Source organism: Galeopterus variegatus, unplaced genomic scaffold (genome assembly GCF_000696425.1).
Source record: "Galeopterus variegatus unplaced genomic scaffold, G_variegatus-3.0.2 Scaffold579, whole genome shotgun sequence".
Lineage (NCBI taxonomy): Eukaryota > Metazoa > Chordata > Mammalia > Dermoptera > Cynocephalidae > Galeopterus > Galeopterus variegatus.
This window is the reverse complement of record NW_007726690.1, coordinates 117910-135366: the sequence shown is the minus strand read 5'-3', so window position 1 is coordinate 135366 and position 17457 is coordinate 117910. Positions and strand designations below refer to the sequence as shown.

The 17457-nt window shown below is 36.4% G+C and overlaps 1 protein-coding gene across 2 annotated transcripts in view; it reads left to right on the top strand.

Moving 5' to 3' along the window:
• NRK (Nik related kinase) overlaps positions 1-17457 on the top strand; it is a 137790-nt gene that overhangs the window by 72927 nt on the left and 47406 nt on the right. For both annotated transcript variants that reach the window (XM_008570192.1, XM_008570193.1), the window contains exons 8-13: positions 1468-1598; positions 3187-3241; positions 11867-11945; positions 13026-13201; positions 14734-14797; positions 15220-16381. In XM_008570192.1, the coding sequence (XP_008568414.1) occupies positions 1468-1598; positions 3187-3241; positions 11867-11945; positions 13026-13201; positions 14734-14797; positions 15220-16381 (1667 nt within the window). The remainder of the gene's footprint in view (positions 1-1467; positions 1599-3186; positions 3242-11866; positions 11946-13025; positions 13202-14733; positions 14798-15219; positions 16382-17457) is intronic.

Genomic DNA, 17457 nt, shown 5'->3' with positions numbered 1-17457 from the left:
AGAAGGCAAACCTAGTGACAGCCAAAGGGAGTGACAGAAAGGAAAGAGATGGGAAAATGATTATATTGCAAACGCAATTGATCAATAATCTTTATTATTTTTTTTTTAAAGATGACCAGTAAGGGGATCTTAACCCTTGACTTGGTTTTTCAGCACTACGCTCACCCAGTGAGCAAACCGGCCATCCCTATATGGGATCCGAACCCGTGGCCTTGGTGTTATCAGCACCACACTCTCCCGAGTGAGCCACGGGCCGGCCCCTTGATCAATAATCTTTATATTCCAGTCCCTAAGGTCATTAAAGAGAAGGTTAAATTATGCCATTGTTGAGGTTTTATCTCTACCTTTTATCTTAATTTCAGCTTTTCTTTTTCTCTCCTTTTTTCCCCTTTCTTCTTCCATTTATCACTCTCTTTTAGTCTTTTCTCCTTTCGTTTTCTTCCCTGGATGTATGCCATATACCAGCCTTTGGCCTTTGTAGGTAATTCTTGGCCCTTGAAGTTGGCCCTCAGAAATCATGAGAATGCTGAGTTCTGATTTAACCTATTTAACCTATTTCTTAAAAAAAAAAAAAAGATAAATAAGATTGTGTGACACCCAATGGGGATCTTCATAATGTTGTGGAATATTTTTGTTCTTATTAGATCCTTCCTTAAAAACTGCTTTAAACTATGAGTTTTTTTTTTCTTTTTCTTTTATTCCCCTAAATTCTTCAAGCTGCTCTTCATCAATTTTGTTTGCCACCCTCTAGATTCCTGGAAACCACTCTAAATTAGAAAATCTACTTCACTTTTCATCCCTGTCTTTTTTTTTTTTTTTAATAAATAACCCCAGTCTATGTTAGCCTTTTTTTTCTGTTTCTGAGGATACCATACTAAATATTTTCTTATAATGTATCCCACAGATGAATAAAAGACTGAACTTTTATAGTCTAAGTTAAGATATGGATACCATAATAAACATTTGAATGTGATTCGGGAGATCTGTCTGTGTAAGAACTTAAACTAAATTTTAGCAGAAAACTCATTTTTCTTTATCAGAGTGATAGGACTTTCTCATGTCATGAGTGAGGCTTTCTAATCAACTCTTAATAGATTTTGGATTTCTTATTTATTGCTTACAGTGCTGGTCTTCCTCCAGCTTGGTGGCATGTCCAAACACTACATATGTTATCACTTCAGAGATTTAGGGTATACCAGTGGAAATTTATTTTTAATATTCATGATAAACATTCAGCCAAACCTACTGTAGATTTATAATAGCCCTGCTGAGTCTCATTCCAACACAAATAGCAGCAAAATCTTATTTCCCAGTATTCCTGGAGTAGACTTCATGGTAAAGTTTGCTAGGCTGGAATGAAAATCTGTTATCCATTGTGGCTTTTATATTGGCTTTCTGAGTTAAAGCTGTAACTTATTCAGCTTTTTGTTCCTGACTAATTATTTTGACATATGCTGAATTTTGAAGTTGATTTTGGAGTGAGTGCCCAGGTGAGCAGAACTAATGGAAGGAGAAATAGCTTCATTGGGACACCATACTGGATGGCACCTGAGGTGATTGACTGTGACGAAGACCCAAGACGCTCCTATGATTACAGAGTGAGTATGAGGATTCAGACCGTAGGAATCAAAGTATGGAAATGATTTTTGACTAACGTATTTTAAATGATAAAATAAAGAATTAAAAGCAGGTAGCTCCTCCTTTCACATTAAACTCTAATAGAAAATACTAGTCTCTATTCCTATATGTGGTTTGATTTTATGCATAAAAGTAATATTTTCTATTAATGTAGACTAAGTAGACCATTAAGAGTTACCTGGAATTGAGGTAGAATGTCTAGGTCATGTTGCTTGTAACTTCTTGGTAAGAGTATTATATTATGTGGCTTTATATGGAAATTTAACTTCCAGGGGCAGAGGGCTTTGTAAACTTAAAAATGAATAAATGTAAAGCCAATTATTAATCCCTACAGTAACTTAGCTCCAAAAAGAAAAAAAAATATTTGATTACTCAGGGTAATGGAGAAAATCCTTGGCTCAGTGTTCACCTCCCAAACCACAGAAAATCAGTGGAATAGACAAATTAAGTAACAATTCATGTTATTTATTAAAATTTCCACTGAAGCTGCAATTTGGACAGTATACATCTATGTACACATTTCAAAAAGCTCATGTGGAAAGAAAAATCTCCATTTGCTATAGACTGGAAAAACCTCACTCACTCTCCACATCATAAGTCATCCAAACAATTCTTTGTGGTCTTCCTGTGTGGAACCTAGGACTCAATACTTGAAGTTGATTAATTTAAGTTTCATTTCTTTTCCCTTTCCTTAAATACCCTCTGCTTGATCTGCAAATTAGTTGTTTACTGGCACCCTATTATATGTTCAGTGCTATATTAGAAGCTGTGGGGACTATTGAAGCATAAAGTTCTCCAAGTGGCTTGCTGCAAAAATAATGCTTTATGGGTGTATATTTTGTTGCAGTCTTCCAAGAACTTTCACCTGTATTAGTTATTTATTTATATTTTTTAGCCATGTAGAAATCTTAAGCTTAGACTATCACAACAGCTAAAGCTAAGTGATCTATAAACCGGCGTTCTAAGAATTCAATTAACTTGTTTAGGAGTCATTCAGCCCAATCAGTGTACCTCTAGCCTTGGGCCCTTTCCACACTCTGAAAAGCAAAGTATAGTTAATAGTAGTGAGTAGAATTTCATTGAGCCTCATTGTGATTCTAGCCTCAGTTTATTATATTTCAGGAACTGCTAAAATCTATACACTAGCCCTATTAGGTGAATAATACTATTATTGCCATTTTACACAGAGTTGAAACTGAGGTGCTGAGAGTTTATTTGCCCAAGATCACACAGCTAGTAGGTTTATGCAATAGGACTTCTTTATGGCAAGTTCCTTTTGGTATTTCAGATAAGTAAACAAGAGTAATACATTCAAGATGGACTTTCCCTGCACTGAACCCCATTCCATATCAGCCTGTTGTGTAATGAGGTACTGGTTGGTCACAAGCTCAGATAATGTATTTCTATGTCAGTCGATATTGAAGCTTCATTGTAGAAAACCCACAAAATGGCTTTGGCATTGACACCCCCAACCCCAACTAAAGATTATTCTAAATACTACCAGTTTTCTATTTTTAAGTCACATTTTTGTCATCTTTTCCTTTGCAGAGTGATGTGTGGTCCGTGGGAATCACTGCTATTGAAATGGCTGAAGGGGCTCCTCGTGAGTAAAAATGTTTGATATTTGTTACAGTTTACAGAAATGTACTATACAGAGCTGTCTCTCTGGAAGAAGATGAAATTGTCACTTGTACCAGTCAGCTTTTACTGGCCATACAGGTGTTGCATGATGTGCCAAACTATAAATGGTGGCCTCCTCAGTGATTACCAAATGCTTTTGTCAGAATGGCCAGATATGGGTATGTAAAAGCAGATTGTGCTTCACTTTCTTATGATATCTAATATTAGGATGACTGAGTGTTGTTTCAGTTTAGCCTCCGTAGTATTTGGTCCTGACAGTCCTAAGAAACCAGAATCCAAAGGCATTCCAATCTATTATGATGTAAAATATTTAGATTATAGAACATTTACAGTTACACTCTACTACTGCTTCAGGCTGTGATTGTTGAGAAAATCCTCCAGTGGTTTATTGAAATTGAACCAATCCCCAGCACTGTTGGGAAGTAAGCACTTTTTTTTTTTTCCTTCGGAGTCAATCCAGCTCAACTTTGGTGCCTTCCAGTGCCAACCCAGTGCCATTAACTGTTTCCTCTTGTGTCCCTCACCTCCCCATCTTCTAAATAACCTGTCAGCATTCTGTTATCTCAAGCACTGCTTTCTGGTAGGAAAGTGAAAATGGAATGTGGTCTTGAATATAAATGATTGATAACCACCTGATGTATGATTCCAAAGCATAGCATATTTGCTGTCCTCAATACCTAAATTCAAAGGTATAAGTGATAATGCATTCCTGGTGGGGTTTTTTAATTTTATTTTATTTTGTCAATATACAATGTGGTTGATTATTGTGGCCAATTACCAAAACTTCCCTCCCTCCTCTCTCTCTCCCCTCCCTCCCAACAATGTCCTTTTTGTTTCCTTGTCGTATCAACTTCAAGGAATTGTAATTGTTATGTCTTCTTCCCTCCCCCCAAGTTTGTGTATTTATATTTAGCTCCCACAAATAACTGAGAAAATGTAATATTTCTCTTTCTGTGCCTGACTTGTTTCACTTAATATAATTCTCTCTAGGACCATCCATGTCGTTGCAAATGGCAGTACTTCATTCTTTTTTATAGCTGAGTAGTATTCCATTGTGTAGATATACCAAATTTTCCTTATCCACTCATCTGATGATGGATATTTGGGCTGGTTCCAACTCTTAACTATTGTAAATAGTGCTGTGATGAACACTGGAGAACAGGTATACCTTCGACTTGATGATTTCCATTACTCTGGGTATATTCCTGGCAGTGAGATAGCTGGGTCATACGGTTGATCTATCTGTAATTGTTTGAGGAACCTCCATACCATTTTCCATAGAGACTGCACCATTTTGCACTCCCACCAACAAAGTATGAGAGTTCTTTTTTCTCCACAACCTCATCAGCATTTATCATTCACAGTCTTTTGGATATTAGCCATCCTAACTGGGGTGAGATGGTATCTCAGTGTGGTTTTGATTTTCATTTCCCGGATGCTGAGTGATGTTGAGCATTTTTTCATGAGTCTGTTGGCCATTTGTATATCTTCCTTTGAGAAATGCCTATTTAGCTCTTATGCCCATTTTTTAATTGGGTTATTTGTTTTTTTCTTGTAAAGTTGTTTGAGTTCCTTGTATATTCTGGATATTAATCACTTGTTAGATGTATATTTTGCAAATATTTTCTCCCACTCTGTTGGTTGTCTTTTAACTCTGTTAATTGTTTCGTTTGCTGGGCAGAAGCTTTTTAGTTTGATTTAATCCCATTTGTTTATTTTTCCTTTGGTTGCCCATGCTTTTGGGGTCATATTCATGAAGTCTGTGCCCAGTCCTACTTCCTGAAGTGTTTCTCCTGTATTTTCTTTAAGAAGTTTTACTGTTTCAGGGTGTGTATTTAATTCTTTAATCCATTTTGAGTTGACTTTACTATATGGTGAGAGGTATGGGTCTAGTTTCATTCTCCTGCATATGGATATCCAGTTATTCCAGGACCATTTGCTGAAGAGGCAGTCTCTTCCCCAGGGTAAAGGCTTGGTGCCTTTGTCAAAGATCAGATGGCTGTAGGTGTGTGAGTTGATTTCTGGATTCTCTATTCTGTTCCATTGATCAATGTGTCTGTTTTTATGCCAGTACCATGCTGTTTTGGTTATTATAGCTTTGTACTATAGTTTAAAGTCAGGTAGTATTATGCCTCCAGCTTTATTTGTTTTGCTCAGCATTGCTTTGGCTATGCGTAGTCTTTTGTTATTCCATATAAATCTGGATAGTTTGTTCCATTTCTGATAAAAAGGTCATTGGAATTTTGATTGGGATTGCATTGAATTTGGCTATCACTTTGGGTAGTATGGACATTTTCACAATGTTGATTCTTCCAATCCGAGATCATGGGGTATCTTTCCATCTTCTTGTGTCCTTTTTAATTTCTCTCATCTGTGGTTTGTAGTTCTAATTATAGAGATTTTTCACATCCTTGGTTAACTTTATTCCTAGGTATTTTATTTTTTGGTGACTATTGTAAACGGGATACCATTCTTGATTTCTTTTTCTGCTAGTTCTTTTTTGGACTGAAGAAATGCTACTGATTTTTGTGTGTTGATCTTGTACCCTGCAACTTTCCTTGAAATCCCTTATCAACTCCAAGAGTTTTTTGGTAGAGGCTTTAGGCTGTTTAGTATATAGGATCATATCATCTGCAAACAGGGACAGTTTGACTTCATCTTTTCCAATCTGGATGCCCTTTATTTCCTTCTCTTCTCTGATTGCTCTGGCTAGTACTTCCAACACTATGTTGAATGGGAGTGGTGAGAGTGGGTATCCTCGTCTAGTTCCTGTTCTTAAAGGCAAAGCTTTCAGCTTTTCTGCATTCAGGATGATATTGGCAGTTGGTTTATCATATATGGCTTTAATTATGTTCTGATACTTGCCATCTATACCTTACTTGTAGAGAGTCTTTATAATGAATGAGTGTTGAATTGTATCAAATGCTTTTTCAGCATCTATAGAGATGATTATATAGTCCTTGTGTTTCACTTTATTGATATGGTGTATCACTTTCTTTGATTTGCAGATGTTGAACCAACCTTGCATTCCTGGGATAAATCCCAATTTATCATGGTGTATCATTTTGTGTATGTGTTGCTGTATTCTGTTAGCTAGTATTTTATTGAAGATTTTTGTGTCTATGTTCATCAAGGATAGTGGCCTGTAGTTTTGTATTTTAGTTGTATCTTTACCTGGTTTTGGTATCAGGGTGATGTTTGCTTCATAGAATGAGTTTGGGAGAATTGCCTCTATTTCAATCTTTTGGAATAGTTTGTAGAGAATTGGTGTCAGTTCCTCTTTGAATGTTTGGCAGAATTCTGCTGTGAATCCATCTGGTCCTGAGCTTGTCTTTGTTGGGAGCCTTATGATAACAGCTTCAATCTCTTTTATTGTTATTGGTCTGTTCATATTTTCTACATCTTCTTGTCTCAGTTTTGGTAGTTTGTGTGTGTCCATAAATTTATTCATTTCCTCCAGATTTTCAAATTTGTTGGCATATAATTGTTTATTTTTGAAAATCTGGAGGAAATGGATAAATTTCTCTAATGATTCCTTGTATTTCAGAGGTATCAGTTGTAATATCACCTTTTTTATTTCTAAAATTTGTTATTTCAGTCTTCTCTCTTCTTTTTTTTAGTTAGCTATGCTAATGGTTTGTCAATTTTTTTTTTATCTTTTAAGAACACCAACTTTTTGATTCATTGATCTTTTGTATCGTTTTTTGGGTTTCAATTTCATTAAGTTCTGCTCTGAACTTAATGATTTCTTTCCATCTGCTAACTTTGGGTTTGGATTGTTCTTGTTTTTCTAGTTCTTTAAGGTAAAGTATTTGGTTGTTCACTTGCCATCTTTCCATTCTTCTGAAGTAAGCATATATGTGATAAATTTTCCCCTAAGTACTGTTTTTGCAGTATCCCACAGGTTTTGGTATGATGTATCATTATTTTCATTAGTTTCAATAAATTTTTTGATTTCGTGTTAGATTTCTTTTTAGACCCATATGCCATTAATTTCCACATGTTTGTATAGTTTCCAGAATTTTGTTTGTTATTTATTTCTAATTTTAATCCATTGAGGTCTGAAGAAATACATGGGATAATTCCAATTTTTTTGAATTTGTTGAGACTTGATTAGTGACATAACTTGTGATCTATCCTGGAGAATGATCCATGTGCTGATGAGAAGAATGCATATTCTGAGGTTGATGGATGAAATGTTCTGTAGATATGTGCCAAGTCCAATTGGTCTAGAGGTTTGTTTAGCTCTTGGGTTTCTCTTCTATTTCTTTGCCTAGATGATCTTCCCAATATTTACAGTGGGGTGTTCAGGTCCCCTGCTATTATGGTATTAGTGTCTATTTCCTTCTTTATGTCTAATAGAGTTTGCTTTACAAATCTGGCTGCTCCAACATTGGGTGCATATATATTTATGATTGTTATGTCTTCTTGATGGATCAATCCTTTTCTCATAATGTAGTGGCCCTCATTATCTCTTTTTATGTTTTTTAGTTTAAAGTCTATTTTATCAGATATAAGAATAGCTACTCCAGCTCATTTTCCATTTCTGTTTGCATGGTAAGTCTTTTTCCATACTTTCACTCTTAGTCTATGAGAGTCATTATAGGTGAGGTGGGTCTCTTGAAGGCAGCATATAGTTGGATCCTCCTTTTTAATCCAGTCAACCAGTCTGTGTATTTTGATTAGGGAATTTAATCCTTTTACATTAAGAGTTGTTATTGAAAAGTGTTGATTTACTCCTAGCATTATATTGATTTTTGTTTGAATGTCTTAAGTGTCTTTTGTTCCTTTCTTTCTGATATACTGTTTGTCTTCTGTATTTGTTGGTTCCTTGGGTTGTAGATAAACTTTTTTTTCTTCATTGTTGGCATTTTTATTTTACTAGTGGGTTTTGATTTGGGGGAGGGGGAGTTTTTATGGCAGTGGTAGTTAATTTTCAAGTACCAAACCAAGTACTCCCTTGAAAATTTCTTGTAAGGATAGTTGTGTGGTAGTGAACTTCCGCAGTTTTTGTTTGTCTGAGAAATATACTATTTGCCCTTCATTTCGGAAGGATAGCCTTGCAGGGTAGAGTATTCTTGGCTGGCAATCTCTGTCTTTTAGTATTTTGAATATATCACCCCATTGGCAGTGAGTGGGAAGGAATTGCTTTGCTTTCCCCTCTCTGAGCAGACCACGTAGTTTTGAATGTTCCTGTACGTTCTATCTATACAATATGCACCCACCAAGTTTTATAAACTTGGTCTATCTTAGCACTGTGTTTCAAGGCCAATGGGAGAAATTTCAAGGAGTAGAAATAGTAGTATCGTAATTGTTGAGAATTCCTGGTGTCTCTTGGAATATCAAAGAGGGTCTAAGATAAAGCTAAGACAGATGTAGAGATCAGGTTGCTGCTGCCTCTATTCTAGTGTCCAAAAAACAGCAGCGTGCCTAAGTCAGGTGAATAAAAAATTGATGATGGAAAAAACTAAGATGTAAAAAATTACACATGCATACCACATATATAAAATGGAAACGAGACTGGGTAGATGTGAATCACTCCTCATCATCACTGAGTATTTCTGCTTGGGAAACATGATTAGATTATGTTGCTGCTGTTCCTCCTCCTCTTCCTCCTCCTCGTCCTCCCTCCTTCTCCTCCTTGTCCTCACTCCTTCTCTCTCTAAGTACATAGTATGACATGTCACATTAGCATTGATGCATGGTTTTGGTTAGGATGCATGACTGCATCAAGTCGTATCGTTTGCCATTGTTCCTGAGTGCTTCTCACCATGTCTTTACAAAAAAAAAAAAAAAACCGAGCACTCTACACTTTGCAGCTTTGTACTTCTTGGTTCGCCATTTTTTTGTTTCACTTTTTTTTAATTCTAAAAGGAGAAAAAAGGGCTGATGAGCATACTCATAGGAGGAGTGCAGAGAAGGGATTTGGCACAGAGTCCGCAAATGACAACCTTCTTGCAAAAGACAAGTGAAGACCAGGAGATTCTGAACTCAGAAGGAGAGAAAATAGGGCCAGCCAGCCTGCAGAAGTAATTGAAATGGTACAACTTTGGTCATGAGCAACTCTAGACAGCTACCTTAGTAAAACATTTCTTTTTCATCAGCCTCCTTTATTGCCTGGAGTATTAACTTTTCATTGAAATGATTGTCATCATTTTAACTGCAGAAATCCTCTCGATTATGATAACTACCACTTCAGGGGGGATGGCCTTCCAAAGTGACACTTATCTGATAATATCCTCTGAGATCCAGATAACAAAATTATCTTCCTTTGGTCTTTTTTTGGTGAATTTCTCCCAGAGAAGTCAAAAGAGAGGAAGATTAACTTCTCTCTGAAAGGGTTCTGAGAAGAGAAAAGAACTGGAGCTTTGCACACCAGGACCTCCTTTATTCCTTAGGTTCCAGTTAGGAATTAAAACAATGTGGATACCTTTAAGTCAAGTCCAGAACATTGCTAGTAGTGATTCAAACATCAGAATATCATAGGCCAAATAATATTAAATAGATGTGGTTCTTAACCTCTCCATTCTTTATAGAAAAATGAATATTTGCCTGGAGGAGAAGCACGATAGGGTCAATAATTTACTCTGACTCCACTTCCTTGTCAAGGGTCTACATCAGCCCTTACCTTAATCTGGACTATATATTTTCCTATTTTGGCTTTCTCTTTGATGTTGCAGATTACATTTAATATTGTCAATGATGCTTGTTTATAGTCCTACTTTTCTTCCTTGTGGTATCCCTTCCTCACACTCCATGTCAATCTTTACCTGAATGTGTCATGATTCAAATTTGCCCGTCCCATGAAGAGGCTCATTTCTTTAGTATTAAGAAGATTCTTTCAGATCTCAACATGTGTCAGGAATAAACCACATTATTTAACCTAATTCAGACTAAGCACAGTTTAATAGGTGTCCAACCCCTCAAGAGATATGTTTTTTAAAGGTGGTTTGCTATTTCAAAGGAATGATCATCTAAGGGTGAGCATTTAGGCAGTGTTATGAGATATGGGTTGGAGAGGACATTTACTGTGACATTCCTAAAATTAGACCATAAAGGAAACCATCCTCAGCTGCTATTGACATAGCTCTGTACCCATCCTATGCACCATTCCTTTGTGAACTCTTCCTTTCCCTTGATAAAAACTTATCTAGTCTGTGTCCTAACTCTAGGCCCCTGAAGATTTTGTCAGTTGACTAAATGATGCTCAGATGTTAATAAATGACAACTGCTTAATATTGTACGAACTCACTTACAATATGCTTAAAGAACAGAGCCTGATGACTGATTGGAAACAGTAAGGGAGTAAATATGACCCTGATCTCTTGAGCTTGGAGCTAATTCTACCTTCAGTTGTAAACATACACCTTCTACTAATTTATACTCATGTAATTGAGAACAAATTTTGGCCTTTGAACAGTTGCTTTTGTATCACTCTAATAAAATCACACTGGGAAGTTTTTTCTACTACTGTGAGAGACCAGTCCGGCACTGTAGGTTTTCTGGGGATGCATTTTGGAAGAGTTATTAATATCAAACTGCCCTCACATAAATGACATGCTTGTAGTGTTAGGTGAAATTTACACTATGGCTCTCCATTGGGGACTTTTTACACTGCCAGTTTTCTTTATTCAAAACACAAGAAGAAATAAGTGAAGTGAGACACATATTTAAACGCTTACACAAAAACCTAGAATTCCCAAACTGATGAGGTAATTAATTTATATAGCACATTTTGGAATAGGCTTTTCTTTGTATGCCTATGTGTATGAAAAAACACAATGAAGGTTGAGTAATTTGGCACAGACTTGAAGTGCAATATAGTTTTAAAAATCTTTATTATAATATCAGTAACTAATATTTATTTATTAAGTGCCTACTACATACCAGACAGTTTTACTTCCAGGTTGCTGTTTAATCCTTACAGCAACTCTTTGAAGGGATTCCTGCACATTTCCTGTTTTTCAGGGAAAGAAACTGAGGTGCACAGATAGGTTAAGTAGTGTAATTTTCCCAAAGTCAAAAAGGCAGAGCTAGGATTAGAACTAGATGATCTTTAGAAGGTCTGTTATTAATAGTTAGTTGCACTATATTTACCTCTTTTGCTAGGGCTCTCAGCTTCCAAAACAGATTCTTCTCAGCTTTCTAGAGCACTAAACCATTGCTTTTTTAAATATATTTTTGTGCTCATCTACTTATCAGGTTATCTTTCTCAGTCTATAATTAAATATTCCAATTTTACAATGGTAAGTACCTGAAATATGGTAACAGAAAAGTGATTATCTCCACCTTTGGTTAACTTTTATAGATATAAATTATCAACCATATATTTCAAAAATTTTTTCTAGTTGAATTTATTATTGATTTGTCATACTCAGTTATGATAAAACTTTAGAATCTTACATAATGCAATGTTTGTGTTAAAATGAGTTTTTTTTTTAACTAGATTATTTTGTATCTGTTCATCTCAGCATCTGTCTATTCAACATGATATATGAAAGAACACTGAGAATCCCCACTGGAATGAGGAGTGTACTCTGTAGTTACCCTTCTCATTCTTTCTAAACTTATCTATTTCCATTTGCAGCTCTGTGTAATCTTCAGCCCCTGGAAGCCCTCTTCGTTATTTTGCGGGAATCTGCTCCCACAGTCAAATCCAGCGGATGGTAAAGATGAATGTCTTAATCCCCTTAATTCACTGACTTGACATTTTTAATGTAGCAAAGAAGTTTTAATTCTTTTGGTCAGCCCTGCTTCACCATTTTTGTTGGACAATATTTCCTAAAATCCAATATCTTAATTGGGAGGTCTAAATGACCAATTTTCATTAAGAACTACTAGCCAACTAAAAATAAGTGATATCCTCCATATTATATTATGATGATATTACTGTCCTGCCAGTAATGGGCATATTCAGTTATTTCCTCAGTAATGGGATGGAACAGTGGCAACTATTTGTGAAGTTTCTCACTGACTAGATAGGCAGTCACTGATTATGATAGACACCCCTTTTGGTTGGCCCATTAAACCAAACATCCACAGACCTAAAGTAGAGGATTTGTTCTCCCAGGGTGCTACAGGCCAACTAAACTTGGGAATCCTCTCTGAAGCTTGTTGATCTAGGACCTTAAACTCTTGCCTATTCTTAGTATTTATTATTTGCCCTAGTATAAGTGGTGACTATGATTTGATTGCTGACATTCTTCCTCGTGATTCAATGTAACCCTTTCCACAGATTCAGGCTTTGTGGCTGCAGCTGTATTCATGGGCCATTTTATAAGATTAGTTAGTCCTGGTGCTATTAACACCCTCTTTTTGGGTCATTACATCAATTCCTCAGTAGCTAAAACTGCATGTTGTCAAGTGAAACATTCAGGCTTCAGAGTATGAATGTTGTGGACTGACCAATCTAGTCTCATGGACTACATATATCACATTAACCATTTAATTGCCATATCACCACTTGAGTTTTTACTTACTCCATACATACAGCTGAATGCATTGAAGTTTCTAGTATTATTTTTGTAGAAAATGCTGTTGACTGTGGCTTCTTTTTCTGAGGTTTAGATGGCCTCACTGTATAATGTATGTTGTCAAGCTGCAGGATGTTTGCCAATTGACAAGGCAGTTATAGCTAGAGGCAATTCTTTCCAAAAATATGACCTTCAGAGTGGCATGTGGGTGGGGGTGGGACTAGGTGTGGTGGGCCTAAGAATACTTTTATCTCTTTGACACATTTCTTTTAGGTCCCGCAAGTTCCACAATTTCATGGAAAAATGCATGATAAAAAATTTTTTATTTCGTCCTACTTCTGCAAACATGCTTCATCACCCATTTGTTCGGGATATAAAAAATGAACGACATGTTGTTGAGTCATTAACAAAGCATCTTACTGGAGTCATTAAAAAAAGACAGAAAAAAGGTAAAATCTGTGAAGTTTCATTGTACTGGAATGAATATTCAAATGAGAGCAGAATTTATTCATTTATTGCTTTCAGAAAAAAAAATTGTTTAAGAATTAGGTTAAAAGTAAAAATTCTAAGGTCTTCAGTATTTAGTTTTTCCAATAATATGCTATGTGCTCTTATTCAATTCATTTCCTCGTCCTGAGCACCTATATATATAAGGTTTCTCATCATTGCTAGTTACACCTGGAAAGTATTCATATTTACAGAGACCCTGAAAGCCTCAAATAGAATTTTGTGATGTGCCAATTTTAAGTAAACACCTATCTAAAGAAATAAAGTAAATGAAAAGGTAACAAAATCTGTATCTTACTGTTATTTTTCAGCCGATATTTTAATTGACTCTACAGAGATAAATGGATTTGTAATTAATCATTTAATGATTATTAATTTTGAAATAATGTTTGTGTACCATATAAATCTAATTTTGTGTACTAATCTCCATTATATGATGTAATTAAGGGAACAAATTTATAAAAATAAAAGTAAGCTTCTTCCTATTAATGCCAAAAATGGCAGGATAGATTTTCACCAAATCCAGAGGAAACTACTTGAGAAGTTAACTTATAGGTTATGTGGTAAATTCCACATATAATTTCGGGGACCATAGGCATGGTTGAGAGTAACAATGGAGTGCCTAAAAAAGATAACAGGCAACCTCAAATCAGCTTCAGCATTAATTGCAATGAAGCTTGTTCCCTCTGCATAAATATATGTATCCAGTTTGGAAGTCAGGAGCAGCAGGAATTAATTTATTTGCCTATGGTGATGAAGTCCTTGGACCAGTGTCACAGAGGCCAGCTAGTCTCAAATGGGTGCAGGAAAGCTACACATCTAATTGATAATTTGCTAATTTCCAGAGTTACAAGATTTACAGAATGTTACCTGCAGGAAAAGTCCCATTTATAAGGAGGTTACATTGAAGATATAAAATATAATTGCCTGAAACATTTTAATATAAGAAATTTAGAAGAATCTCTTTCGTTCATAAGCTTCTATATTTCGATAGTAACAGCACAGCTGGCAAGAAAGAAGCTGAACATTTTCAGTGTGTTAAGTATAAAACCCAGAATGAAGATTTTACCTTATTGAAAAGACCAAACATCAGTCCCAAGACATAAAGTTCTTACATGTAGAGCCCACATCTCTAAGTCATGCTCAGCAACCATCTAGAGTTTTTCTTGTCCCATTCTCCCTTTGTCCTATTCTCTTCTTTCTCTGTAGAATTGCAAAAATCAGGTTGTTAAATTTTCTTTCCTATGCATGCAGAGAAATTCATCTGCATGCAATAGCTGTATTGTGCTGCAAAAGTAGTCCTAGGAACTAGAATATTGTCTATGTCACCAACGAAGAGTGTTTGTAGAGCTACCTTATTCTTGCCCTTCCGAATTCACTCCACATCCTGAGCATTAGGGGGTACAAAGTGACTGAGGTGAATTACATGCATCTCTGCTGACTTTATGCATTATTTTTTCTCTTTCATAAAAAGGGATACCTCTGATCTTTGAAAGAGAAGAAGCTATTAAGGAACAGTACACCATGAGAAGATTCAGGTGCGTTAAACAAATTGCATGTATAATTTGATGATAGTAATTAACCTGAGGCAATTGATTCTGTACTGTTGCTTTTGACTCAAAAAAACAAGCCTTTCTGATACAACAAATCACAGACTGTTTTCAAGAGGTATTGAGTAGAAATATTGAGGAGAATTTTTTATTACTACCCAAAGACTCCTTACTATCTGTCAATAGAATGATCAAGTAGTATCAGACTCCATTAATAATTGAATATATTGGTAATACAAATGTTACCTGTGGGATATTTTAGACATTACAGGAATTGTTCCAGGAAGATTTACTGAAAATATGTTTGTTGAAGAAAATGTCCATCTTTTAAAATAAAAGCAATTCCCCTGAATGGCTCTATTCCACTGAAAATTTTAATTGTATGGCAATAACTTATATTTTTATTTCAGAGGACCCTCTTGCACTCATGAGCTTCTGAGATTGCCAACCAGCAGCAGATGCAGACCACTTAGAGTCCTGCATGGAGAACCTTCTCAGCCAAGGTGGTTACCTGATCAAGAAGAGCCACAAGTCCAGGCACTTCATCAACTACAGGGAGCAGCCAGGGTGTTCATGCCACTAAAGGCTCAGGACAATGCACCTAGGCCTCTACAAGGGCAAGCTCGGGCACCTCGACGACTACAAGGGGCAGCTCAGGTTTTCATGCCACTACACACTCGGGTTAAGGCTAAGGCATCTAGGCCTCTACAGATGCAGATTAGGGCACCTCCACGACTATGGAGGGCAGCCCGAGTGCTCATGCCACTACAGGCTCAGGCTAAGGCACCTAGACCTCTACAGGTACAGGCCCAGGTATCCAAAGGGCAGCAGGACCAGGCCCAGGCCTCAGAACAGACACAAGATCTAGACCAGGTGCCAGAGGAATTTCAGGGGCAAGATCAGATACCTGAACAACACCAAAGGCAGGGCCAGGCACCTGAACAACAGCAGAGGCTGAACCAGGTACCTGAACAGCAGCTGGAACAGAACCAGGCACCTGAACAACCAGAGGTACAGGAAGAGGCCGTTGAGCCTGCAGAAGCAGAGACAGAGGCGGAGGAACCTGAGTCCTTACGCGTGCATGCCCAGGTGTTCCTGCCCCTCCTGTCACAGAACCACCATGTGCTGTTGCCACTACATTTGGATACTCAGGTGCTCGTTCCCATAAAGGGGCAAACAGAAGGGTCACCTCAGGCACAGGCCTGGGCCCTAGAGCCCCCACAGGCAGTTGGCTCAGTTCAAGCACTAATAGAGGGATTATCAAGAGACTTGCTTAGAGCACCGAACTCCCATAACTCAAAGCCACTTGGTCCACTGCAAACCCTGATGGAAAACCTGTCGTCAAACGTGTTTTACTCTCAACCAGAACAGGCACAGAAGAAAAAATCAAAAGTTTCTAGTCTAAGGCAGGCACTAGCAAAAAGACTGTCACCAAAGAAATTTAGGGCAAAGTCATCACAGAGACCTGAAGAGCTGGAATTCTCAGATCTAGAAGCCCACAGGCGAAGGCACCAACGCAGATGGGAGGATATCTTTAATCAGCATGAGGAGGAATTGAGACAAATTGAAAATGTAAGAGTTTTTGATATCTTTACTGAGTCAAAAATGCAGAGAAAATGTGCTAGTTGTTTTTCCTCTGTAAAATCAAATAAAATATATATCCTTGTTTTCTTCAGATTTACAATATGTTTTGTGCTTCAAAAAATTATCCTGAAATTTCTAGATAATTGTGACTAAATGTGAGAAAAAAATTTTGCTTGAATGATGCAAGTAATTGCTTAATGTATCTCTATGGAAATACAGCTTTAATTATTCATTTGCTACTTATTATTTCCTTAACCAATAAAAGGACACCATCTGCACATTTTGCACATTTTAAATTACTATTTTGAATCTTTTAAAAATAACTTTTGTAATTTAAAATGTCAAAGATAACTTATTAAAAACAAAAACAAAGACAAATTTGGTTTTGTTTCCCTAACTTGTAAGTTAATTTGCTCTTTCTTCACACAGAATGCTGAACAGTATTATTTGAGTGAATTACGTTCATTTTTATACTTTAGGATGTTATAATGAGAAGGAAAGGCAGTTTCCAAAACATTCCATATACACTTACCATCTTTATGACTTGTCTAAGTCATTTGCCACTGATTTTACATAATTAATCAGTGACGTGTCTGCACAGTACATGAAACAGGTTACAAATAGGTCCCTGTGCCCTTCGAAATGTGGAATATAATATATTAATCTCTATTTTATGTGAAACAAACAATAAAACACCATTTTTTCAAAATCCTCTAATACAAGTTGACATAATGAGACTGGAATTGTCGAATTTATTTGGCAAACCTAATCAGATAATGAAGAGTTTCTGGGCTTGATAAACAAATTAATGAAGTTAGACAAGATTAGGAGAACAGTTGTTTTCTAATAACATACATAAAGCATTCATTTATGTAAAGGGAATCATTGGGATGATCCTAAATTAAACCCTGTTATCCACACCCATTTACCTAATAATAATTGATGTAGTAATTACAAATGAACCATGTCTGAATATCTTGATAAGAAATTCTTTTGTCTGTGCACATTGAGCCAATTGAACAAATGCTAATTCCCTGATACATTTAACATGAACAATGGTAAAA